Below are 27,608 nucleotides of genomic sequence, written 5' to 3' on the forward strand. Positions count from 1 at the left end.
ACACCGTCAGTGTTTATCACACTGTTTATTACACGTGCTAGTGGTGTTTTTGTCACTAGCATAAGCCTCTTGTGTCCCTTTTAAAGAGTGACACAGTGAACGGCTGTAGTTAAAAGTTTTTTGGGGGGGTTTCTGGAAAGAGAGATGGTCAGCTTTTCAAATGTGTCACAAGTCCTTCAAGTAAGCAACTTGGCAGCCATCTTGAAACACATGCAGGCACTTCTTTGGGTGGTTATTTTGAAGCATTTTTGTAAATAAGCGTGATTTTCAATGCCCACCAAGACTTGTTTAAAATCACTGGTTTTTTTTAAAGTTTCCTGACTTTGCCTTAAATAAGGCTTTGAAAAAGCTTTGTCTTTACCTTAAAAGCTCTCCTACTACCAGCTTCTTGGCTGTTGTGGACATCAGCTGACATCTCCCAAACTGGACAGTTCACACCAAAATCAGTTAGATAAATACCACAGCAGGCCAAATTAAAAATACATAAATTAGACTTTTTTTTAATGAACTCTCTCTTGAAAGTTTGTAGAGATAAACCACCTAATCTCTGCTTCTAGCAATAACACATATAGCATGTGCCAGTTTATGTGTTTAATACCGAGAATAACCTTATTACTCAGACTGGCCGTTCCCAGGAAGTGGGAAAAACCCATTCAAAACCCCAAAAAAACCACTGATTAATTGATCAGAACATGGATTACGGAGAATTGTAACTCTTCCTAACAATCTAGCTTATCCATATCTGAGAAGTGATTCTCTGAAATTAACCGCTGAGTGATTTTTAACATTTTGCAGTGGAAACATAAAATATGATAAGTAAATAACCGTTTTTAAACCAAGCTCTGCTTCAGCTCCAAAAAAACAAATAAACGAATGTGGTCGGTGACTGCGTGGCTAAAAATGACTCACCTGAAATAGTTCCATAAATAAACCTGGCTGCAGCGGATATTTTAGGCAAAATATATTTCTTTTGAGTCTACATTGCGAATGATGAAGATGAAACCTTTCCTATACTGAATACTGCTAGCTTTCTCCTGTCATTGCTCACCATATTGTATGCTAAATTATTCTCTGTAGGTGTGAGGCTTTGTCATATTTATACACACGGCAAGAGCATACAAGCATTTATAGACATGGACACAAACAGGCTCATATGCACTCATGGACACACACACACATGCGCGCGCACACAAACAGCCGACTGGCTCTGGTGTGGAGGCTTGTGCCAGCTGCACGCTAACCCAGTGTTCTGCAACCCTCTGGAGAGCTGTTTCTACTCTTTTTCTACCTCGCTCTGCCTCTTCCTTTTCTCTTCCCTCTCCTTCTGTTTCCCCCGCCACCAACACCATCACCACCCACCTCCACCAATGAAGCACTCACACACACACACACACACACACACACACACACAGGCACGCCGACTGATGTGAACACGTCCACCAGCCAGACTACAGAAGGTTGTGTTTATTTCCGGCTTGCTAGCCCCTGAATGCATGGATAGCTGTCTTTCTCCGCTGCCCCTCTCTCTCTCTCTCTGTGTCTCTGCCTGTCTCTCTCTCCCACTCTCCCTCCTCTTGTTCACTTCCGTCTCCCCAGAGGCTTTCTAGCTGCTGGAGCAGTTTAAGGTGTTCTGGAAAATCCATTGTTTGTGTGTTAGAGTGTGCATGTGTATGTTTTCTTAGTAGCAGATGTGGTGTGCATCCCTTTTCTGTTCCATTCTCCTGCTATCTCCTCGCTCATAACATTTCCAACACACCGGTTGACAGATTTATGGACAGGCACACACACACAGCATCTCATGCACCCTCATCGCTCTCTTACTCACGTCTCAAGCCAGGTTTAACGTAAAGTAATTCAGCAGTAAGTGTAATGCGAAACACACACAAAGTCACGGGAGCCCAGTTGAGTTATTCTCTGCTCCCACCCACCACGTAAATATATTTTACGTTTTCAAAACCCAGAATTCAGTCGGTGTCTCTGCAGCTCGCGATTCCAGCACAGGCGAACAGCAAAGACGGTCTGTTTGATATACAGCTCCATTTTGATTACGCCGTATATACGCAATTGTCAATATTGTTATTGGTTTGTATTTGTTTTTCCCCTTTTTCTTACCCACGCCGCCAAACTCTTAAAGCCCCCCCGCCCCGACTGCAGCAGAAATCTCGCCAGTAACACCTTAAATTGTTTCGCCGAGCACAACAAGCCAGGAAGGTAGAAGTAACACGAAATAATAGTCGCCACATGCAGCTGATGTATAATTCATGCATCAATCCAGCAGATGTGTTGTATAAAGTAATTAACTAATCAGAACAATCAGGAGAGAGAGAAAAAGAGAGAGAGAGAGAGAATATGAAAGAGGGAGAGAGATCGAGGCAGGCAGATACAGAGAGAGAGAGAGAGAGACAGAGCAATCTCCAGATGCATCTGCTTGATGCGCCAAATGAAATCTGTCTGTCTTGGAGGGGCGCTTGCAGCAGGAAAAACGAGCAGGGACCCGTGTGCGTTCAGCTCGCTTTCTCTCTGGTTTCCTCGCTGTCTTTGCTGCTCTGCCTATCTGATGTGAGCCAACCAATTTATCCACGTATGCATGTATATGTTCCTCAACCAGGGTCAGGCGAAATGCTGCAACTGTGTTTGACACCTTTGTTTTTGGGGGAAAGTGATTTGCTTCCAGAATTTTCAGCTCAGCACTTGATTAGTGGAGAAATGATCAGTCGAGTTGACTGACAGAAAATTAATCAGCAGTAATGATGATAATCGAAAAAGGTTCAAGCGTCTCCTGGCTGGCTGAGGATTTGGTGCGTTTCTCTTGTTTTTAGAAAATAGAGCACAACAATTTTAACATGCGATTTGAGACATTTTGTTATGTTTTCTGACTTGTGTAGGCTAAATCGAATAGCAAAAGTAGTGAAATTATGCTACAATAAAATATCCACTCAGTTGATAATGTCCACATTTTTTTCAAATATTAGGCAGACGTTTTACTATTTTAGGAGTAGACTGAAGAAAAACCTGTCTCGACTCTTAATTTTTTCTTATGCTTTTATGTTGTACACGCTGAATACTGTGCACTTATCATTTTCAGCGGGGTAGCATTGTATACTCACTAGATATGTCATTTACAACATTTCACTACAATTGTCTGCGTTCTGTATTTAATTTCTTCTAATGAAAATTTCACACAAAACAATGCCGACACGTTCAGTGTGTGGTTTTATTTTTCAGAGTAGGAAAAAAAACCTTCTGCTCTTAGCTAGCTAGCCAGTATTAACATCACGACACCTGCTGACCCTTTCCCAAAGCTGCAAATTGTTTGGTTTTCCCTCCGTCTGGCAACCTCTAAGAGTAAGATGTGGACAGTGTTTCACACCCAGCTTTTTTGAAATATCAAATGTAAATGTGAAAATATGTGATTTAAGATGCAGCAATAATATATTAAGGTCTATAATGTTGGATTGAAGTTGCACAAAAATGCCTCTATAGTTCATGTGTAATACACATGTGTAATGTTTATACTCAGTTGCAAGATTGTGAATTTTAGCATTTCATTGAAGATCCCATCAAAGCTGCTGCCTTCCTGTCTCAGTCTCTGTTCCATCTGAATTTGTTTTCATGCTCTACTCTTTCCCCCTTTCTCCTTTCTATCCCTGTCTGTCCTTTCCTCACACTCATCCCTTTCTCCTTCTCCCCATCCTTATCCTCCCTGTCACCCTCCACCCCAAATCCCTGTGTGTCTCCTCTCTCTTCACAGTTGTCCTAAGCTGGAGGACCTGCCGCCCGAGCAATGGAGCCACTCTACAGTAAGAAACGCCCTCAAGGAGTTACTCAAAGACATGAATCAGAGCTCTCTGGCTAAAGAATGTCCTTTATCACAGGTGCTGAAGACCAAACTGCTTATTTAAAAAAAAAAGACAAAAAACAAAACAAAAAGCCCAACCCTACACCCTTCTACCATACCGCACAACTAAACAAACACCACTGTCTCCATCACCTCCGTGTTTTATCTTTAACTTATCAAATGCCGTGAGTTTGATCACATGGGAAAGAGAATCAGCATAGAAAATCCAAATCAATGGCTATTGTCATTTGTTTGCCTCTTGATTTTTTTTTTTTTTGTTTCTTTTACCACCCACGACACACACACACAGACACACACACACACACAGGCTCGTATGTACCAGCAGCCAAAAAGCAGAGGTGTTGTTGAACGTATGGTTATTGTGAGATAAACACTGGCCCGGACCCAGAATGATCTGGATGCTTTTTGTTCTTTTTCTCATTTGATTCACTCTCAACATTTCAGGCTGGAGGTATGTTTAGGTTTTATATTCTGTGTCTTTCTTTTCCTCTTTTTTTTTTTTGTCGGCTGGGAGGTTGGATAGAAAGCACTAGTGCAGATATTGTATTAACAGGCGGTGTAGTCAGTATATCACAGAGGCAGCTCTGGAGTGAATGGAATGAAATGGCAGTATATCTCTCACAGGGGCCAATAATGTGCGTGTGTGAGGGAGTTACAGCGCAAGGAGATATGTGTGCACCTGTGTGTATTTGCTTGTATATCAATGTGCAGAGCGCATATGCGAAACTGCTATTTGCGTTTTGCATGCGTGTGTGTATTCACATCGGAGCGTGTGCGTAGGTGCCTTCGGTACGAAGCCAGCTCTCCTCCTAGGCCACCGTATGGTCACCTGGAGACCCTCATTTGCGCTGTGTGCGAACGCGTGCGAGCGAGCTGCTGCTCTCGGTGTGTGTTCGTGTGTGTGTGTGTCTGTTTAGCCGGGCATGAGCAGTGCGCTGATGATGTAAAGAGTCCCTGGGTGGCGTTCAGGCGGAGCCCAGCCCGGTCTGGTAATCACCCTGTTTACGGTCCATATGTGAAGACGGCTCAGAAGAGAGCACACGCTAGCTCAGAGGATTTACCACACAAGCACACACACTCCTGCTCAGACACATTTTTGCTATATTGACATACACACCAGTCTCAAATTAAACTGAAGATTGTTTTTGGTTTGCGGAGAAGACGAGCTGCAGACCTGAAATTATCTGATCTTTTTTTCTTTGTGAATATCTTATGTATTTTAACAGCCAGTCTGGATTTCAGTGGCAACATTTAAATGGCAGCGTCCTTTGTAGATTTATGGCAGCTACAGTCAAAACGTAAGGCAGCGAGCTTAAAAAGAATAATCCAGTTTTTAAGTTTTCGTGTAACTTGGCAGCTTTGCCGTGTTGCTGCTTGATAATCTGATGATCTCCTCGCATGTATCTCTATCTGCCTCGCTGAAACATGGCTGCCACGATGGTGTTTGACATCTGTTACTCTGTGGGGTTGCATGTGGCCAGTTACACCCATGGAGCGGCAGTTTGCTCCTCCTAAACCCGATTGGTTTACGACCGTGGTCGTCCGCACGTTGCTTCGATACACGGACTCCCTGCCTTGCGAGCGGTGATGTCACCGCCTGTGTGCAGTCTCATGAGAAGGTGAGAAGCCAGGAAGCATTTGGCCCACCCGCTGAGATTTCTGAGTTGACAGAAAAAAAAAGGGAGAGAGAAATGAGTGGGAGGGGAAAGGGGCGTTGCAGGAGGGAGCAGAAGATTGGCACCTTTTTAGGATTAGTGTTTCCTTGATATTCTTCTGCGTAATCCCAGACCGAAAAGGGAGGTTAACAGATGAGAGAATCGCAGCGAGTGAGTGAAAGAGAATTAGCCCACCTCGGAACAGGGCTCTGAAGAGAGACAGGGGTGGGGGGGAGAGGAGGAGGGGGAGCAGAGCAGCGAGGGGAGGGCGGCGGGGCGTTATTTTGTGAAATGCTTCTTTTGTCCGGGGCCTTGTCAAACATTTAGTTTCATTCTTTTGTAGCGGAGAGTCATGCTTTGTGTGTTCGGCCTACAAATGGCTCGAGGAAACTCAGAGAGAATGTAGTGTTCACTAATGCCCGTTGTCATTCTGCTACAGGAACTGTTTCTGACCCGTGCGAAATACGAAGCACGCTTCAGGATTCACAGTTCATAGCTGGGAGAGGCATCTGCAAAATACAACTTCTCCCTCAATCAGGCTGATTTTGTTTTCTGAGGTTGCTACCAAGCTTAGCATCCCCCTTGCCCATATTCTCAGAAACTATGGCAACAAACGAGATTCCCCCCCACGCCCCCCACCATCGCCACCACCTCACCCCACTCTTTCCCATTGCCACCACTACCTCTTCTTGCCCACCCCCTGCTCACTCTCGCTGGGCGGCCCCTGATGCACCAGCTGCTGCGTTGTGTAGCAGCAAATAGTCATCAAAATGCCATCTTTTGCAGGCCTTCACCACCTCGGCTGCCACAGGCATAACCTGGCTGCCAGTGTGTGTGCGTGTGTGTGTGTGTGTTAGAATGAAGGAAGGGGAGGGGTCATCCCAGTTGAGGTGGATATGTGCCATAATTGAGCTCTGTTAGATGTTGGCGAGAGACGAGGCGCAGTGTTGCAAATGGGATGCGCTTTTTTCCCCAGCTGATTCAAGACATCAGGCTAAGTTGGAATGCGTGTTGGTGTTTAATTGTGTATGTGCTTGTGTGAGTTTGTGTAACGGCACCATGTGTGTTTGTCTGCAGGGGTTGTACTCTGTATGTGTGTGTGTTTGCCAGTGTGTATATACCACACTCTAACACTGGCAGCTGGGTGCCTACAGTACCTGCCTGCTGCACTGCTATTTTCTTACACACACACACACACACACACACACACACACACACACACACACACACACACACACACACACACTCTCTTTCCTCGCTCTTCCTGTCTCCCATGTTGGGGAGTGGAATAGATGTTGGGGACCGATAGTAGCCCAGTGCCACTTCCTGGTCTTGCTGATAAGCTCTCTGTGCTGCAGATGGCTATCACTTAAAGGGTCCACACACATGCTCATGCACACAGACACACCCACAAACTCTCACACACACACACACACGCACACACAAACGCAGTCATGCTACCTGTTGACAAGCCCTAGCACAGCCCTCCCGCTGGCACCGCAGTGGCAGCAGAGGCTCTGGTTATCTGCTTGATTTCACTTAGTGCGTATGCATGTGTGTGTGACAGAGCGGTGGGGAGAGGGAGAGAATAGGTGTGTGTGTGTTGTTTCGTTCTCACATACACGCAGGGCCCCCTGTGAGAGGTAGAGTGATGTATTGAGGGAGAGGGCTGATTAATGAGGAGCGTTTATTAGAACATCTGTGTCAAAGATGGCGGAGAAAGAGGGAGCGAGAGAGATAGGGGAGAAAGACGGGAAGTGAGGGAGAAAAAAAGCACACCGTCTTTTGCAGGCCTCCTGTTTGTTGCCTGGAGCCGCCTAAGCCCAGATATACTGTAAATAAAAGATGCCAGGCTGGAGGACAGGAGTTCATTATCCCCCTGACTTAAAGGCGAATTCTTCTTACGTTAAATATGTGGTTTGCAGACGGATCTTTGGGTGGGGACGTGGAGTTGGAGAGAGACTGTCAATGTAGGACCAGAGAATTTTGAACTTGCAGCTACTATTTCCTAATACCAGTATTGTATAAATATAAAAATGAGTCAGTTCATGCATAAAAGTGTGACCCGTTAAAAGGATGAGTCTGACTTGCTAACCCTAACCTGAACTCTGTCAGGGCTTCCGCTGAATGAAGGCTTTTCAATATATTGATAAAAGACTGCTTTGTTGTAGCGTACAAGTCCAAATGCAGACCTTTTCACCCTCCTGTTTTTCATCATGCTGGGATGATGCACCGCAGCATGGTTGGCACAAGTTCTCACCCAGCTGCAGTCATGAATGTGACTCGCCTCAGCTGCCTGAATTTGCCTTTAAAGAAAAATAAATAAAGAAATAACAATAATAATAATAATAATAATAATAACAATGAGCAGCTGAATGTTGAACTTGACTCCACCTGGTACAAGCAGGTATAGTAGTAATTGTGTGTGTGATAGTTGGTGTCTTTTGTCATTTCCATGACACAAAACTCGATGTCTTCCTAAACATGTAATTGCTTCTTTTCCAACCTCGGCTGGGTTTTAATATTACTGAACCAAGACTTGGCTAGCACAGCGCTCTAGCTTTTATAACGTCTCATGTGTGGCATTCTCTGCCTCAAACAGCCAATGGAAAATATTCCTCATGTAAATCTTTTAGGAGGAAGCTGGTTAAAATTGTGCCTAACCTGCTGCTTTTTTTTTTAACAAAAGGAACTTGTGTCTGTCTTGTTTCTTTTGGGTGGCTCGTTCCTGCCACGTTTAAAGTTTTCGGTGCGTCACACTTAGCTGCAGCGCTGCTGTATAAGGTGCGGCGTACGGCTTTAATACGGAGGTCAGGAGTTCAGAGTTTGATCGACCTTTTTGATGGCACAGCTGTCACCCTTTAACCTCCTTTTGTGGTGAAAAGCTGGAGCCAGAGAACCAGAATCATCCTGTGGCTGTTCATTTCTGCTCACACTGCTATGCTTCTCTGCCAGAAGGTTCCCCCCACCATCCTCCAAGCGCATATATTATAGAAAATGATAAAGATGGCATACCTATAATTTGAAAACAGATGGTTTGGTTCTTTTGAATATTTATAACAATCAAAAACAATTTCTCCTGCGCCAACCTCGCTATTCACCCGGAGGCCGGCAAGGTGTTAAAACATTCATTTTAATGAAACTGGATGGGAAAGAGGAAAAAAAAACAGCTCTTTGTTTTTCCCAGGTGAAGGAGAGCAGTTGAAGTAAATGTTGAGAGGGCAAAGAGGCGACTGTATAGGGGGGAGATGGGAGCACGTACGCGTCGGAGAACGACATGCTCGGTGCGGCCCCCAATCTGCTCGAAGTCGTTGTCTTTAACAGATTGTATAAATAAAGAGCTGCAAAATAAAAGAGGTTTATCTGTTTACATCGCCGAGCTCCCCAGGTGCTGATATTCAATAAGCCACTATCTTCTTTTCCTTTCAAAGGTAAATATCTTTCCCACCGCATGCTTGTGGAGTGAGCAGATGTAGAGCTCAGGTGACCCCACAAGTGACCCAAAAAGTTCAGACAAACTCACCGGCATTTGATAAAAAAATAAAAGTAATTGATTAATTAATAACAGATAAATCCCCTTCTTTGGTTTAATTTGTTTTACCTGTAGAAGAAAACAATCTCAGATTTCTGCATGTCTGATACTTTTCAGTTAGCTTTTTTTCCCCTGGTGCTGGGTTTTACTCGATCCCTATATTTTATTTGTTTTGACAAGCTACAGTGTTACTGCATGTTTCACAAGCTTTACTATTATGTCTGCATTTTCCACAATGAGAATCTAAAGTCTCTCTCTCGTTCTCTCTCCCTCTCCCTCAATCAATCTCTCTCTTTCAGAGTATGATTTCCTCCATTGTGAACAGCACTTACTATGCAAATGTGTCGGCGGCGAAGTGTCAGGAATTTGGGCGCTGGTATAAACATTTCAAGAAGACAAAAGATATGATGGGTAAGCAAAACGGAGGGGCGCAAAGTATGGCGCTCACACTTTTGTCTCTTTGCACACACATTCACACACACACACATTCACACACACACACACACCAGTCACCATTGCAATATGTTCCCTAACCAACCGTCTCTTTGTCTTCCTGCTGTTGCATGAAGCAGAAATACATTTTTATTTTGTTGTCTAATAATTTAAGCTCACTCCAGGCAGTGTTACAGTTACACACAGTGTTAACTTTGCTTTATCCATTATTGCTTTAACTAACACTAATGCAAGAGCCAAAGTGACCCAAGATGTTTTGTTTTTTGTTTGTGTGTGTGTGTGTGTGAGTGAACAAAAGGCAAGCATGACTTCAGCCGGCCTAGTCTAAAATTCAATTAGATTTTCTTATCAAACTTCTACCAACACATGCTTTATATAATCTCAGAAAAATCCCCTTTGACCTGCCAGGAAATGAGGTTATATAATAGCAGTAGCACCCAAGCTGCAGATAGCATGCCGATATATTTTTATGTCTTTTGATTTAGCAGAACAGCGCTCTGTTGTGAGCTGGTTTAATGCTGAGATATTAGCTTTACCAATCTGTTGAACATTATCTTTTTTCTTTACCAGTGTGCTGCTGCTGCTGCTGCTGCTGCTCGCAGTGATGATAGACACAGATATTATATCAAAATGTTTTCACAGCCTTCCATGCAAATAGTGTGTTGTGATCATATCTTATCTGATGTTTTTTTTTTCCTCCATCAGTTAAAGTGGCAACATACACTGGGAACTTTATTTACTCGAGACCTGCTGTACTTTAGTACTCTCTTGCATACACCTACACATTTTCTGTCACAATTGTTTTCTTTTTGGTTTTATGTTCCTTAAAAGTGGAAGCGCTGCAGCTGCCAGTCTGGCCTCAGTTTTAAATGCTGATGTTTTAAATGTCATATTTCTGCTTAGCTGGAGCGGGAGAGACAAATTGTAGAGAGCCTTAACCCTGTCTTTCTTTCCTCACAACTCTGCAATGTATGCTGTGTGTGTGTGTGTGTGTGTGTGTGTGTGTGTGTGTGTGTGTGTGTGTGTGTGTGTGTGCGTGCCCCGCTATTTGACTCTTCAGGCATGCGTCAACCCTCCCAGCTGGAGGGGTACCTGGGGACGTGTGTCCTCCGTGAGAGTCCGCGTGCCAATGCACTAGGTATGTTGCAACATGGGCGCACACACAAATACACACACAGACACACACTGTAGAGGACTTTACTTTGGCATTAATTAATTTTGTGGAAACTCAGTATAACATTACTTACGGTAACGTCAAACCCGATCCTCACAGCCATTCTCCTTGTTTGTACCTGTTTCTTGTAATGAGATTATACAAATTAATACACAAAGATAAACACAGTCACTTTTTGAGAAACTTTCCTTTATACTCAGACTGTGACCTTAACTGCCGTTAACGACCAGACTTCCCAAAAACTGAATCACAATTATAATCTTAATCTTGATCCAAAAACCAAAAACAGTCATTTTAAAGTCACAATTAAAACAAAAAAAAAATCACTCTGTTAACTTTAACCCACAAGCTACACGTGGAAATCTCCATCTCGGTCACAACTAAGCTTAGAGTTCGTTGACAATTTGAGAATCAATCTAAATGATTTATGCTTGTCTTTTAAAAAAAGCAATAATTACTACACAGTTGTGTTATTTCTTTGTATGATACTCTCTGAGGACATCGAATCCTGATAAGAACCTAACCACAGATGTGTACACACACAGAAAAGCAGCGATGGCATCTCAGGATGTACTCATACACACTCAGATAAACTCACACGTGCGCACGCCATGTTAGCCAAACCTCAGACGCAAAACTTTGGCACATGAGCCTCAGGTGCCCACCACATGCCCGTGGCAAAACCTCCTGCCCCACTCCAACCTCAGTATTTATGATGGGCTGTTGTATGTGGCCACAAATGGCAGCAAGAGAAAAAACACTGGTGAACTGCCAAGCATGAAGGCTGCGAGAGAGAGAGGGGCGGGGGGCTCAGCAACCCTTTGTGTTTTGGAAGCAGTGTCTTATGTGACTCTAAATTCACTTCAGCACATCACGTTCAGTGAGTAGCTTTAGCCTGAAGTCAAGGGGAACAAGTACCTGGTCACAGGTACTCTGTCAACTGAAGTGGGTGCCAGCGAGTGAGCGCAGGGAAGGAAACATAGGAGCAGGAGTTGGGTCAGTGTCTCTCTCTCTTTCTCGTTCCCTCTTTCTCTCGCTCTCTCTCTCACTCCCAGTCACAAACACACACTCCCTCCCTCCCTCAGCCCACATCCCATTCCCATTGTGTGTTTAATCCGGGGCTCTTTTGTGGCAGGATTCCACACGAGGACTCCCGCTTCTGTGGCAGCCTTTTTCTCCCAGGGCCTGCCATGCTCTTCTGTCACCCCTTCTCTTTTCAATTTGCATGGAAATGCCTCCATGTGCCTGTGTGTTTGTGTGTTGCGAGTATGCCCCCCAGCAGTCTGTGTGAGCGAGCATATGCACACACACGCACATACACACATTCACATATGAGTGAAAAGGCACGCCATACCATCAGAGCCAGGGAATGCCAGGGATTATGGGAAGAGATGTGATTATTACCAAGATTTTTATTTTTTGTTGCCCCCCCCTCCACATCATTTGTTTTCGACAAACACTCAATAGACCCGTCTTGGCCGGGTGTTTTGTGCTTGCTGACAGTTAAGAAACAGGCAGCTCAAACACACGATTATTGTGGGTATTTTTGGAAAACATCCATGCACTTAATCTTTCATCTGCTGAAAAATTCAGCTTGTTGAAGACCCCCCCCACCCCAAACCACCCCTTCCCTTAACAGCAATTTATGCTTTTCACATTCTCATACGATGCTTTTCTGTGGGATGTGGAGGCCGCAGCACACTTCTGAGGTGTTAATGTTGCCATCCGTATGAATTCTTAAATACTGCCCCCTCACTCACTCGGCATAGTACATGCAAAGAGCCTCAGCATATGTGAATTCCTTAAAGAGAGGCGGTAACCTGAAAACATTCAGCTGCTCCAAATGCTCATTCACTTCGTTGTGGGTAGCACTTTAAATGTTAAATCATTGTTTTCATCCTCTAAGCACATAATTTAAACCTGTCTTAAAATATTCCCCAGCAGCCATTATGGACTTAAAGATTCCCAAAGCAAGAGATGCTGCAAAAATCTCCAAAATGCCATTAAATGACGGCACATAGATTTTTTTTTCTCACAGACAGTTCGAGTCAAAACCGTTTTAGTATTTCAAACAGGGCAGTTTCTCAGGTTACTCGCTCTGTCCTCCGATGTACCCCTCCTTTCTCTCTTCGCTGTTCCCAACATTTTATATTTAAACCATCCTCCCCTAAATATGTCATATTGGCTAGCTTGTGTTCCTTATTTTAGAATTAAGGATGCAAAGAGAGAATCAGATTTAGCTGTACTGCTTCTGCCTCTGTGCATGCACGTACACACAAACACACACATATCATTTCTGTACCTACACACACACACACTCACACACACACAAGAATTTTTTTTTTTTTCACATGATGAGGCCACAGACATTCTGTACTTAATTTCGAAGGCATGGTTAGTGGAAGACACAGGTCAAACACAATGAGGCTCTTTTATCTGCGTTTCCATCTTTTTCTTTTTTCTCTTTTTTTTACCCGGTCATTGGCAGGGAGGAAGAGGCCAGTGGAGAGTTCTGGTTAGGGGAAAGATTCTAACCTCACGTTGCTTTTCGTTGGTTTCTTAGATATGTGCAAGCTTCCCAAATGAATTCCCTTCTCATATAATGTAAACAGGAATGTAAGCTGACAGGCTTAGATTGACTCGAGGCAAACATTTGATCTGATGCAGACCGGGTCTGTTTCATTTCTTCTGATTAGAGAGTATGACTATGGTGCCATTAAACTGATGTTCATGATTGTTAGATGGCTATCTGCTAGTTTTTCTTTTTACGTCATTCTCCGCTCCTATTTTTTCCTCCTCTGTTTTCTTTGTGGAATTTAAGCCAATCATTTGTTCGTGTCTATTTTTCTTTGTCTTTCTCCAGCGGAAATGGACAGCCTGTCCGACCTCTCCCCACCTGGCTCTAACCACAACCACAACCACCTGAGTTTCTCCCAGCAGCAGCAGCCGATCCCCGGCAGCACAGCAGAGCAGACTCCATCGTCGCCGGTGCCGCCGCTGCCTCATGCTCCGCCGCCGCACGGTGGTCAAACGGGAGGCCGACAGCCCCAGCTCCCCGGTCTGCATCACCCGGGCTTGGTGTCCACACCCATCAGTCCCCAGCTGGTCAACCAGCAGCTTGTGATGGCACAGATCCTCAACCAGCAGTATGCAGTGAACCGGCTGCTGGCGCAGCAATCCCTGTCACAGCAGTACCTCAACCACCCACCTGTCAACCGCAGCTCCCACACCAAGCCTCTGGAGCCACAGGTGGCATCGAACACAGAGGTTTCCTCTGAGATTTACCAGTGGGTGAGGGACGAGCTAAAACGGGCCGGCATCTCACAGGCTGTCTTCGCCCGTGTGGCCTTCAACAGAACACAGGTGAGGAGATCGAATTGTAACAGAACTGACCTTTATCAGTGAGTTATATTTGGTTTATTGCAATTATTTAAACTGGAAGAAAATTATTAAAAAAACATACTGCATCTGCCTACATCATACAGTCTTCATTCATTTTTTATCAATACTGTGTATATTCAGATGTTAATAAAGTATTTAAAATATGGAAAAGGTGCCTTTATATTCCCTTAAAGTTCTTTAGTTGTAAAATCAAGTGGCACCGGTGAAATTCAGCCAAAAACTTTCAACCAAAATCAAACCAAAAACATCAGCTTTTATCTCCCGTAGTAACACATCAAGTGTATATCTTACAACAACATCCTGTTTGAAAAGGAAGCATATCACGTTATCATTTCTACAATTTCACGAGATCTCTCTCGCTATGAAATGTTAGGAAAGGCTTCCGTATGAATCCACAGCTTATTCATAATTCTCACACACTCCAGTAATCTAGCACCTCTGCTTCACTCGAAGACAGCTGGCAGGCTGCCATGTGAAAGACCCAGGTTCGGTCATGGCATCCGTTCTCTCTCTGCCAAAAATATGTGGTTTCACTGCAGAGTCAGAGGCCTAACAGACATACCCACAGACACACAGATGGCAGGGTTAGAGCCTTAAGACGTACTATCTGTGTTGGGGGGTTGACAACAAACCTCATTACTGCTCCATTTTCTTTGAAGTTCTATATGTGAAAAAGAAAGGGGGGAAAAAAGAGCGATAAGGATCTATTGGAGTTGGAACGTACAGCAACAAAAATTATGTGAGTGTGTGTGTTACTTACTCAGACAGTGGTGGTTTTGTGCAGCATGGCAGGCTCCCACACAAATAGAGCCTTATCGGTGGCTGATGTTAGGAATTAGCCCAACGTGCCTTTGGAGGATTATTTATTAGGCTTGTGTTTCTTCACAAAGTCTACGTTAATAAAAGGACAGGGGAGGGAGGTGTTGATTAGCAGCATGAAGAGGCCTCTGTCAGTGCAGGAGGTGGATCAAAGGAGCAGAGGTCGCTTTTTTTATGGGGTGGAAACTGCTCAACTAAAGAGACAGACAGAAATGGTTGATGGTGAAAACTGATAACCATGTTCACACTGAAGAATGCAAACAGACACACACAGAGTTCAAGCATAAAAAGGATATACTGCTAATCTGTCCTCTGAAAATGTGTATCCATCAAGTACACAGTCACACCAATAAAAATGTGTGGTTTGTTCACACATGTCTGCATACCACAGACCTGCATATTTTAAACGTGACACATATGGCTGCATATATTTTAATAGTCACAGAAGAAACACCGCCAGTCGCATATTGCAGTTCTGATCATTAGCCCGAGAGGACTCGAATGCTTTAAAAATAAATAAATAAAAGCACGAATATGTTTTTCCCATCACTTTGTTTTATTACCAAATCACACGTATTGATGGTGAGAGAAGCGGAGCGATGGTTTGCACAGTGTGTGGCCAAGAGCTGATGAAAAGGCCCAATCACACGTCTCTGATAATGGAGTCATCGCCGTCTCATAATGATGGAATTGAGCACTATTGAAAAGTAAACAGAGGATACACTGATTGCCCGCTGAAGAAGACAAGATGTTTCAGGCAAGTAGCTCCGCTCTTATCCAAAGCAGTACACGACTCAAAGAATATGTCCAAGATGTGCTAAATACCACCCATGTGCGATGGGTTCAGAGGCCACACAGAAGTTTCAGTGAAGTGGGTTTTTTTCCCGTCATCTCCACAAATGATCATGGATGAAGTGCTTTAGACTGACAGAACAGTATTGTTGTACTTCCAGACAAAAGCCCTGCAGAGAGTCATGAGGATATGATGGGATGATTTTATAACATTAATAATGGACTGCTCTCTGTAGACAAAGCTCCTGCAAGTCTGTGAGAGGTGGAGACTCTCATATAATCAGTTGACTCAGAAAAGAAAGCGTGTGTGAGAGCGTCACAGCTCCATTGTCATTAGAGTCTCCATTTACACTTTACTGTCTTACTTAAGAACCCTCTAATGTGATTATTCTCCTTATTGGTTACCACCGTGACCCCTGCTTCACATCTATTTCCCGCTCCGGGAGCCTCTTACTCTCTCTTCCTCTTTCACTCTTCTTTGATGCTGCTCTCCATCCGCTGCTCTTTTGCCACCTTCTTATTTCTTTTTGGTTTTTTAAAAATATATATACTAAATGTGGTTTCTTCATGTAGGGCTTACTGTCTGAGATCCTGCGTAAAGAGGAAGATCCCAAGACGGCGTCCCAGTCGCTGCTGGTCAACCTGCGTGCTATGCAGAACTTCCTGCAGCTGCCGGAGGCCGAACGTGACCGCATCTATCAGGAGGAGAGGGAGCGCAGCCTCACTGCGGCCTCCGCAATGGGCTCCGCTCCGCTCATCAGCACCCCATCCAGCCGACCTGTACAGGTAAATTATTGTTTCTGTGGATGCTCTTCTGTGGTTATACGACACGTTGTAATAACCTGAAAAGACCTTAACTGAAAATAATATGAAGCGCTTCATCTTATAAAACGCGCGTGTGAGAATGGGAACGAAAAAGTCAGCGATTGAAGATAGTTTTATGTTTATCCATTAAACTGTGGCATGCACCAAAAGTAATATTTTTACTCATTTGCATGCTTTCTAAAAGAAAAAAATCCCGATAAGAAGAAATGAAAATGTTAAGTAGAACAGGCCCCTGCTGCTTATAGTGGATGCTGGGGTGGTGGATGGGTTCAACCAGCAGACAGAGATGCAAAGTTATGGAGCTTAAATACACCACCAAATTAGGACGGTGTACTTGACATATGATGTGAGGTGAGGCTGTGCTCCATTGGTAGCAGAAGTGTGATGGATAAAACACAAAGCATCAGCAGTTGTAGTAAATACTACTCTGGGACCCAAAAATCACGTAATATTGCCAACCGAACCCAGATGTTTATTGCCATTACCCTGCTTATTAAACTCCACAACTATTCTGTTGTGTGGCCAACTCAAAGAAAACACTTTCTGCTCCGAATCAGAATAATCTGAAATGAAGTGACAGTTCATTAAAGTCCTGTGGCTGACGAAAAACAAAAAAAATCTAATTTCTACACGGTTATAGTTTTCAGTGTGCACACAAAACTCAGGGGTGATAAATCTACATTTCTACCCCATAAAACAACATATGTGAAGGGATCTGTTCCTTTGAACTGTTGAGCCAGCTCTGTCGAGATGTTGTTGGTATTTCATGAATGTGTTTACACGCAGTGAGCGACGGGTAAAGGTATGCACGCGTGAGAGCAGGTTGGATTGAGCTGAGAATGTCTGTCCTTCCGTCTTTGTGTTGGAACCACAGACAACAGATAGACAGGTGAAACAAACCTCGTGACGCGGGCGCTGTTTTAGAGGTGCTGCAAACCACACAAGGTGAAACAAAATGCTATTTCCTTTTTCTTTCTTCTTCAGAAGATGCAGTCAGTTGGTATAAAACATTTGCACGATGTTAAATATTTATACTGTACAAACACAGGCACCTCATGCACTCATTAGCACACTGTGTTTTCTGGGACAACAACAAGCGTGTATACAAGAACAACCCCAACACATTGTTTTGTTGCATACTTCACATTCCCCTCTATTGCTTCAGCCTCTCTAGAAACACGTGGAACAAATAAAAGTCTGTCAGTGGTAAAGAGAACATACTTTACATTCTTCCTGCATGTAAATGAGTTGTGCATCATCCCCGCCCTCACCACACAGGTGAGAATGGTGCACAAATGATGGATAATTTTTTGTGCTAATTTTGACCTTTTACCATGCATTAGGCAGCATTAACAGCCCTCCCATTTCAAAAAAATAAAGCTCACTCAGTGATGACAAGCTCTGTGAAAGATCAAACATCGTTTAGTCAGTGCCTCTTTCAAAATCGCTTTGTACCACAGCACAACTTTGTACCCTCGCCGCAAATCAGTGTCCCTCATTTGAAAGGTATGTGGCAACTTTCTACCACTTAAGCCCATTTGAAGTGCGGTCAGCTGCATTTGGGAGGTGAGAGGGCCAGACAAAGGCTTCTTCTGTCCTGTCTCCAGTGAAAATTTGGCTTTTATTTAGGTGCGGAGGAGAGTGAGATAGAAGCCCCAGCCCACCCATCTTAAAAATCAATCTTCCCTCTGAAACGGCTCAGCGTGGTGGCAGTGGCCGGCTGAAAAGAAAGAGTCGTACTGTGAAGCAGCGGCGCTGAACTTAAAGCAGGACCATTTTGCAGTTCACGGCTCATCTTTACAATCTCAGGCTGTGCCGGCACAGGACAGGAGCTCAAAGCAGGAATTTATTGATGTAAAAAAAGGAAAAGAAAAGAAAGTTTTGGCAAAATAATCTGCTTCTAGTGTTCGTGTTAGTGTCCTTAAAGCCAAGGCAGGAACGTGGAACTACAAAGTGCCTGTTAAGTTCATGTCAGGCTTATCTTAGCATATCTGCAGTGAGCTCACAGAGCTGCAGAGGCACATAACGAAACAAAATAAAACAGAAATAAATCTCCAAGGCGGAGAATAAAGGCAATGGCTACAGCATGGTGTAGAAAATTCAAATCCTGCTTTCTGATTTTTATTTTCACATCACTCAAAATACTGTTGGCACATCAGTACAATATCTCAAGGCCTAATATGCTTCACCTGTATGACTTAAACCAATTGACATTTATCATATAGACCTGTTTTCTGTCCTTCCCTCTCTCACGCGCACACACAGATTTGCACACTCATACACCTGGCCATCTGCCAGCCTCTCCTATGGAGCAATGCGGTGTGAATTTAAGCACATAAATCAGACAGGGTGGCAATTGAGCCTGAGACAGAGGAGGGTTTTTATTGGCCTCATAAAAACAGATGCAGAGGTATGTTTCTCTCACATGTACCGATGGCTCGGCTCGACTCTCCCAAAGCCAGTTAGTGCATGTCTCTGCCTTAACAATTTGCTTGACACGGTATCCTCCTGCTCCCACTGACAAGCCCGTGTCGAGCTGTCATAAAACAGGATAAAAGGCCCAGAAATTCTCAGACATTCCACTTTCACCACAAATTTCAGAGATTGTTTTTTAACACATAAAGGGGCTCATATTAGGTGTCTAGACAAATACTTGAATATATATGTTTTTTGATCACCAGTTCCATCGTGAGATGGTAGCTGTTGGTGTTATTATGGTTTATTTGAATGCCATTTACTTGTACCCACACCCAACCCTGTCGATGGTTCCTTTCAAAAAGACTCGTATGGAATGATTCATATGCTAATGGTTCTTGGGTAATGCTTTTATTAGGATACTTGTTACCTTGTCAAAGGATTTTCGTCAAGATGCAACAAGCCGCTGAATGAAGATGATTTGATTTCACTTGACTTACATTTATTTTTTAATCACCGGCTTGACATAAGAATAATAACGTTTCACACAACACATCTAAGTGTTTTTGAGCAAAGTAAGGCTGGCGCTGTGTGTGGGTGTAATCTACACTCGAGTGCGCGGGTGTGTGTGTAAGAGGTGGCTGCATGCATGATCATGTGTTCAGACAGATTCCCTTTATTATTATTTTTTCTTATGTGAGCCTGAACAAATATGGTTGTGTTGTGTTCTAGCCCCGAAGGGAAGACTGTAACAGCGTAAGGCCGGAGGATTGGAATCCCCGAATCCCTGTGGGCATTTCACCTGTGAGCAAACAACTTCACCCCTTCACTTCCCCAAACCCAGCACTGCCAATGAGCAGATACATTCTCATTGAAAATACAAGTCACTCTCATTGACAACAATATCCCTATGCCAGTGCAATTTTAGTGTTTTCTATGTTTATGAAGCTGGAAAGTTATTTTTCAAGCGCGAGGCAAATATTAATTTCTGTCTTTCAGCGCAAAGTGTTATCAGAAAGTCTGGAACAATAAAGTTAAATTACATTATTCTGTTGCAGTATTTAGTAAACCAACTGTCACACGACACTAATAAAAAAAGAAAAAAATCTTCAGAGTAGAGATTCCAGGTCCACGCATGCAATCTAAACCTGTCAAATACAAATAAAATCCTATATCTAACAACATATTAGAGTTTAATAAAACCGTGAAAGCCTTTAAATCAAATGTTTGTTCTTTTTATTACCAGGTTAAACCGTCACCGCTGCCCAGCGAGTGGAACGGCAAGGCAGACAGCTGCATCCTCAACATCAACTCCACCATCTACGATGAGATCCAGCAGGAGATGAAGAGGGCCAAAGTGTCCCAGGCCTTGTTCGCAAAGGTGGCGGCCTCCAAGAGCCAGGTACTGAAATACACACTAAAGAGCTGTCGCAAATTGTCCTCTGTGTTTAGGTAGCATAATTTGTTAATTGAACCGTCCTTTGTAAAGTAGAGCTGTACTGATATGCCATAAATCCAAGCCTGAAATTCCAGACCGGCATACGTATTTGTCCAATGTCCCCACACATGCAGACACAGCCTTTGTGTTTAAAGTGAGAGATTGAGGACCTTTTATCTCTGATTGGTGAACTCTGGTGAATTTCCTTCAATGCGTGTGTGCAGGAAAACTGTACATCTCTATCAAAGGTTGGAGACGGCGCATAAGGAAACTTAGCTCAGTGTATCAGTGGAGCGATTTATCGTCATAATGACACATGTCTTCTTTATTGTGGGTTTGGAGTTTAGCAGTCGACACTGTTTCAACACCAAACAAACCTGTTTATATTAGCTCCACTCAGTTAGATGATGATGGGAGCCCCTGTCATCTTCTCACAAAGAGCGCAGAGCTCACACAACACAAGCTTGTGTGTGTTGGAAACAGAGGGTGAAAACATAGCGCCAGTTTAACTCTTTATTAAAAGCAATTAAAAATGTAGCACTGAGGACTTATTATTAAAGGTTTTCGTGTGTCTGTCGCAGGCAGAGTTGGGAAGATTTCCACAATTGTGCTTGATGAAGAAGATGGTGGGGGGGAGAAATAGATCACCAAGGGCGGAATAATCTTGAAATATCTGCAAAGGCTTTATTTTTTTCTTGCTGATTAGGATGATTATAGCCCCAGATAGCTTTGTTTTACCAAATTGCAGTTTGATGCACAAACCACTGTTTTTGTTAAGGAGTTCAAAGACTCCTTGGAAGGATGGAGAAAGAGAAAGGGGGAGAGTGAGGCGGTCGCAGTATTAACTCGCTCATGTCTCTCTCTTCTCAAATGACGGTTTGTCTGGGAACAGGTTTCCATCATGCTGTCTCCACCTCCCTCCCATCTCTCTGTCTTGCCCCTCTACCTCTCTCGTTCCCCCGATTTCTGCCTCTCTTTCACGTTCCATTCATGGCAGGCGGGTGTGAATGTGAATTGAGCAGCAGATAAGAAGTGTGCTAATTATGCCTCTGAAAAGGGGCCTGGGAGAGCACTTATCTCTGGCTCTATCTCGTAATGGGCGCTCCCCGGGCAGCTGGTCCTCCCCCCTTACTACCCAGCCGGCATTGCCACATCTACCAGCACCGCCAGGCCAGCGGCTGCTCCTCCCCAGCAGCACCCACGTACTCTGAAAATCAGATGCTGGGACCCAGCTTTCAGCTGCAGTTTCCTCAAAAATATTCTAAAAAGAATTTGTCAAAATATTTTTTTTAATTTAAAGCAGGACAGTGAGATCATTGTTTTAGTTTCATGCTCTGAGCAGACACTTCAGGTATTTTTATCTTACTATCCTCAATGTCAGCATCGCAGTCTGGATGAAAAAGGGTTTCCTTTCCTTCAGTGCTGTGTATATTATCACTGTCATACACAAAAGTAAATAAGTATGGCGCTTTTTGTAGGCAACCGCAGGGCTGCAATGATATGTTAAATGATAGATTAGCTAGTTTGCTCGTCAAGCAATGAGTCAATCATTTTTGTCACGTCTTGTTGTAAAGATTTGCGGGAAGAGTTATTCACCACAACTGAAATTTACAGACGTCCCTAAACACCTCGCAAACAGGCAAACGGCTGTGAAAGGTGATACACAGATATAGCGTTACTGTATTGAACAGAAGATGCCTATAAGGATACAATTACTTAACACAAACCATATGGAGCAAGTCTGAGCAGCAGAGCGAATGCTCACTGAGCCAGTTGGTAACTAATCAAATGTAATCTCGCCCTGTATTAATCACTTCCTCTGACATGCAGATAAGGAACAAAGTTGTATTTAGTGAGAACCTTTATTACCATCTTTGTACTCAATTTTACTGCAGTGTTTCATACAGACTGAGAGTATTCTTGTGGCTGTGAGTGATGAAGCTGCAGTTTACCAATATTCTCTAAATGCCTCACAGACAGGCGATCGGTAGTTGTGAAAGTGTAATAGAAGGCAGCTCTTAGTCAAAATACAAAGACTTGACACTGTACTAAATCAGGTCTCTAGCAATACACCCGAAGCAGGTGAACAGTTGTCAAGAAATGAGAACAAACCCTCCCGCTTACCACACACACACACACACACACACACACACACACACACACACACACACACAGAGATTCCTAAATAGATAAGAAACAAGCAGACGTCCTGTTCTCTTCCTCAGTGCGTCACCTTGGTTCCTGGGAAATCATGACGGCCATTTTTTCAAAAGATTGTTGCCGATTTAACAAAACCAAGTGATTAGTCAATATAGTTATCGATTAACGACGAAAATATTAGTAGATTTTGAGCTATTAAACATGAAATATCTTATCCAGTAAAAGTGTGCTGCCTTTATGCTAACTGATAAAAGATGGCAGTAGTTTAATTTTAACCAGAAAAAAACATTTTACAATGTGGTGGTTTGCTGTAGAACACATACCCACAGTATGCTAGTTGTGATTAGCAGTGATTTGTGGTCCCTTTAGTCATACTACATATTATTGGCTACATTGGTTACTCATTTTTAAGAGGTGTTGGTTTAAAAACATTTTGTAGGTTTTTAAAATGCTACTATTGTCTAAATCAGTGAGAGGAACAGCTAAATGTATCCATTTACAATGTTCAAAATCATCACTTAAGCTTAGGTCAAGAGAGGTTTGCAGCCTTGCAGGGAAAAAAAAAACCCATCCGAGCCGTGGGTAGAGCACGATGCCAGCAGAGACTGCTGGTACTGTGGTTGGTGATGAGGATGGAGGATGGGCTAGACTGGCAGGATGCCCATATGGGGTCCAGGGAAATAATCATGGGGGGAGGGGAAGGAAGAGGCCTCATCACTGAAACTGGCACTGTCCTGTCTGCTTGGTTTGCATTTCAAACTCTGCCTGTTCAGCTCAGCTTAGGGTTTCCCAGTATGTTTACATAAGCACGGGACCGGGTGACTGGGACACATGCGGGTAGGTGCGCACCACTTAGTGTATTTAGCGTATCTGAGACAGCCGAGAAGACGAGAACAGATCTGACAATCTTTAAGGAGAGAACGATGGGAGATGGTGACCTGACGGAGGCCACGGGCAGCAGTGCTTTGAGTAGAAAAGTTAACCCGAGTCTGCTCATTGGTTCACGCTCAACTGAGCATGCGGTTAGGTGTGGAGCATGTACTGTGTGCTTTTCTGAGGAGGCACATTGAATGCGTGGACCAGTGCATGTGTACTCCAGTGTGCATATTTATGTCGGCTGGTGTTCGGGGAGTTTTTGGAACGCAGCCATTCTGTCCTCTCTTAGGGCTCGTAACCACAGAGGGCCTCTGCCAGTCCTCACCCTCCACATGCACATATTCAATGTTGCGTTTCAATCACTCTTTTACTGCCACATATTCAGAGTAGTAACTATAGAGCAGTGACTCTAACCCGAGCCATAATACTTTATCAGATTAATGTTTGCTATTTACTTGAAGTCAGAGCATTCATTTTTTAAGCAATCCACAAAGCCATTCTGATTTATTAGGATACATATTGTGTTTACTCTTTGATAAAATCGGAATCATTATTCATGATCCGTTCCTCAATGATTCAGACTGATCGAACGCTCCAAGAATGCTCTATCTCCATTTAGCTTCAGGAGATGTCAGACTTGGAGAAAACAACTGCGCGCTGCTGGTTCAAATCCAGCGTTGACACTGCCAGAAGTTGTGCTATTTGCCAAACGGCCCATTTCATTTTAGCCTGCAGAGGTGCAAGCTATGATCTGGATAGCCTGGAGTTGATGTCAACATTATTAACTGGCTCAGTAGGGCTAGAGCACTATCTAGCAAGCTGCAGTGCTTTGTTTTCATTCATGTTAACAGGGGAGGCTTGCTGTGTTGGCTAGCCTGACGGAGAGGGCAGCTAATATTCAGCTGAGCGATGGGAGGTCGGCTGAGGGTGGGGTGGAGCGGATCGGGGGCATTCCTTTGACACGACTTTTATGTCTAAACATTCCCAACACTTCCTGAGAGGAACTGTGCAGTGGATGGAATCAGAGTCCCTGCTGTCATAAAACAAGCACCCTGGGAGCCCTGCGCACTGCGGGGCTCAAAGCCCTCCGACTCCTCAATGGCCAGTGGAGTACAGAACGCAGTCACCGCCACAAACGGCGCCCTCCCTCCCCATCTCTCTTTCTCTTTCTGTCTCCCTCTCTCACTCGCTCATTCTCCCCTGGAAGAGGCTACGCTAATTAGCCAGGCTCTAATGAGACAGAATGGCACTGATCTGGTCCGCCGCTGCGCCACCGGGGGGGCCGAGCAGGGGGGCTGGTGCAGTAGGGGAAAGGGAGGGGGGGAGGTTGGTGTATGCCATCTGTCACCCTGCACCCGCCTGGCACGGCAGTCCCTGGAGTGGAGGAGGGGGGTGGGGGCGGTGATGGCGGGGAGTGAGTGCCTCGTTGGTCTAAGGATGTGGACTATTGGGTGAAGGTGGGCGGCGGCGGCGGGTGGGGATACTGATAGGAGGAAGGGAGGGTGACCACATAACTGTGACTGCTTCATGTTTCCAAAGTTGCTAATTTCCTGTTACGGGTAGAATCCGCTTAGTGGTTTTACATGTTTTCTATGGACATGAAAGCTTTTCTTAGCTTTAATCTCAGCCAACTATACCAAACCAGACACACACATGCAGCCTGTAACGCTCTGCTCCATCCAGTGGCTGCTTTACAAGAGGGGCAGATGGCTGACCTTTTCGGTGTCTGTGTCTAGATTGTGACCGTTCAGAGGTTTGTCTGTTGTGAGGAGCCGCTCGGGGTTGTGTGTGTGTGTGTTATTAAAAGTCGCGCTTTGCATGAAAATCGGTGACATCCATAGATCGTCAGAATCGACAGTGAAGATGTTACACTGGTACTTGTTACAGTTTTGCATCACTTCCCACAAGTTTGACTTTTCCTGTTACAGCAGTGCTGGCATCAAGTCTTAATTTTTGTTTGTGTGCTTCTCCACACCTCTCTCTCTCAAATTAGGCAGATCACAGTGAGCATATCACAGCCCCTGGGGATCTAAAAGGGCCGTGACTGTTTATTAATTGATTTATTTATTTATCTCCCGTGCCTGCTTGGTTATTAGGTTGCCATGGGAAACAGGCTAGGCCAGATCCCCTCCATTATTAAAGACACAATTTCTTGAACTGGAGACCCAGCTGTCTGAATAATTAATTTAGTGAACGAATTATCTTGCAAACGGTAAGTCTTCCCCTCCCTCTGAAATGAGCCTTTCTCTTATTGTTTAATGGACAGTGGAATTCCCACCAGCCTGTTTTCTGAGCCCTCCTCCTCTTAGTGGGAGCACGGGGTCTTACTGAGCATGCTCAGAGCACTTTGTGTCTCTCCTGCCATCTCTCTCACTTACGCCTTACGTGCCACCTCTCACCCCATCTGTCTCCAACCGCACAACTCCCTCCCCCCTCGTCGCCCACCTCCTTCCCTGCAGTCCAAACTAGGAATCTGCCCCGACTGTCAAGACTCCAAATTGTCTCATCCTCATCACCTCTAGTACATTACTGTATGACAAATGTTTCGTGGAGCACAGCAGCTGTTAGCCAGTTCGCTACATAACTGAAGTAGCACTAGAGCTCTCTCGATAAACAAGCCTAACCGATGCTTACTCTATCACACAGCTCACCTCACTAGTTCTTACTGTTTTCTGGCATGTTAGAAAAAGTTACTCCTATTCCACTGACAGGCACAGGGTTTTGCTAGCTTTTTCTTTCCTGCAAATGTTAGCAAGCTAACCCACTCCCACTGTCTCCACTTCTCCTGACAGACCACACAGGGCTTGTTCTGAGGCCCATTCTCGCTAATCTGATCAGGCAGGCAAATACGCCGGGAAAAGCGCTTTAATGATCCCCCTAATTACCTCAAGTCAATACCAACTGTATTATTAGACTCGGGGAAAATATTCCATTAGGGTGCCCCCCGTGGGAGTCCCCCCTGTGCGCGCTGATGTCACGCGCTGCGCGCCCCCTACGCTTGTAATTAATTTTATTTACACACGCAGGAATGCACAAGGTCGCACCTGCAGCCTGGAGCCGCCCGACTCGGCCCGCCTAATCAGATCTGTCATAATTACCATTCTGCATGCTTCTGACACACGCCGGGAAATATTTCAATTTAACTACAGCCACTAGCTCCGGCAGATGCAGCGTGAGAGAGAGAGAGAGTGTGTATCTGTGCTAGTGTGCGTGCATACAGAGTGTGAGAGAGGGGGAATTGCATGGGGAGATATTAGGACCTATCCAAGTCCTCATCCTGCTTATGTGCACTTGGTTTTGCTAGCATTATTTGTTCTCCCTCTGTCTTTCAAAATCTCCTCTCTGTCTCTTTGCTTCCTCTAAGGATGACTGCCTCTCACTACTAATCACTTTATCCACATTGAATTCTATTAGTAGGTAAATTTACAATATACTGCATGAACTGAGCCTGACGAAGGGCTTTCAGCCATCTTTCACAGAGACATTTGAGGTTTTTCAGCTATTTTCTCAACACTTGAAAATTGTGATTTTATTTTAAGACAAGTCCCTTCAAATTGAACAGGAAACAAAAAAAAAACATATATCTTTTGTCTGACTTTAAATATTTGCTCAGTTTCATTGAAATCTGCAAACTTGTCGACAATTAAGAACACTTATTTAGCTGACATAGACAATTTGCAGGTTCTCTGCTATTTCAATCCCTAATTCAATAAGATCAGTCATGATTTATCAGCTTAATTATGCTTTGATATTAGCAATTAAACCCCAGCTTTGAATTAAATCTCAATCAAGCTCTTATAATTGATGGAATCAGACTCCATGTAGGTGCTTTCTGCGTTTGTAATGTTGCTGCAGTTGTTGATTATCTGCAGTTCATCTTCGATGTGTTTGTTGTCTTGTGTGCATTCATCCTCCATCTGCCTCAGCAGTATTGAATAGAAAAGATTATAAACAAGAGGTAAATTTGTGGATGGAGAACAGTGTTTGAACATTCAGTGTGGCTGTGCAGACAGTGCGGATATACAAATATCAGCCCACCACCAGGCTAAACTAGATTATGGTGCAATTTCAACAATACTAATATTTGATACAGAGAGACACGTGTACTGTAGCATCATCAGTGACTCCATTTTCAGCCATTTTGTACACATGAAAAATCTGTGGTGCTTTCCTGGACAAAGAGTCCACTAAAATGTGAAGTTTACCTT

The 27,608-nt window shown here is 44.0% G+C and overlaps 1 protein-coding gene across 5 annotated transcripts in view; it reads left to right on the forward strand.

Annotated features, from left to right (window-relative positions):
* The window catches only part of LOC116311338 (DNA-binding protein SATB1), a 58,511-nt gene that overhangs the window by 18,696 nt on the left and 12,207 nt on the right, over positions 1–27,608 (forward strand). For 3 of the 5 annotated variants that reach the window (XM_031728427.2, XM_039619805.1, XM_039619804.1), the window contains exons 5-11: positions 3,752–3,875; positions 9,346–9,457; positions 10,560–10,637; positions 13,537–14,036; positions 16,260–16,472; positions 19,659–19,730; positions 20,173–20,328. In XM_031728427.2, the coding sequence (XP_031584287.1) occupies positions 3,752–3,875; positions 9,346–9,457; positions 10,560–10,637; positions 13,537–14,036; positions 16,260–16,472; positions 19,659–19,730; positions 20,173–20,328 (1,255 nt within the window). The remainder of the gene's footprint in view (positions 1–3,751; positions 3,876–9,345; positions 9,458–10,559; positions 10,638–13,536; positions 14,037–16,259; positions 16,473–19,658; positions 19,731–20,172; positions 20,329–27,608) is intronic. The other 2 variants (XM_031728430.2, XM_031728429.2) reach the window with 2 other exon arrangements.

This window comes from Oreochromis aureus, linkage group 11 (genome assembly GCF_013358895.1).
Source record: "Oreochromis aureus strain Israel breed Guangdong linkage group 11, ZZ_aureus, whole genome shotgun sequence".
In the NCBI taxonomy this organism is placed as follows: domain Eukaryota; kingdom Metazoa; phylum Chordata; class Actinopteri; order Cichliformes; family Cichlidae; genus Oreochromis; species Oreochromis aureus.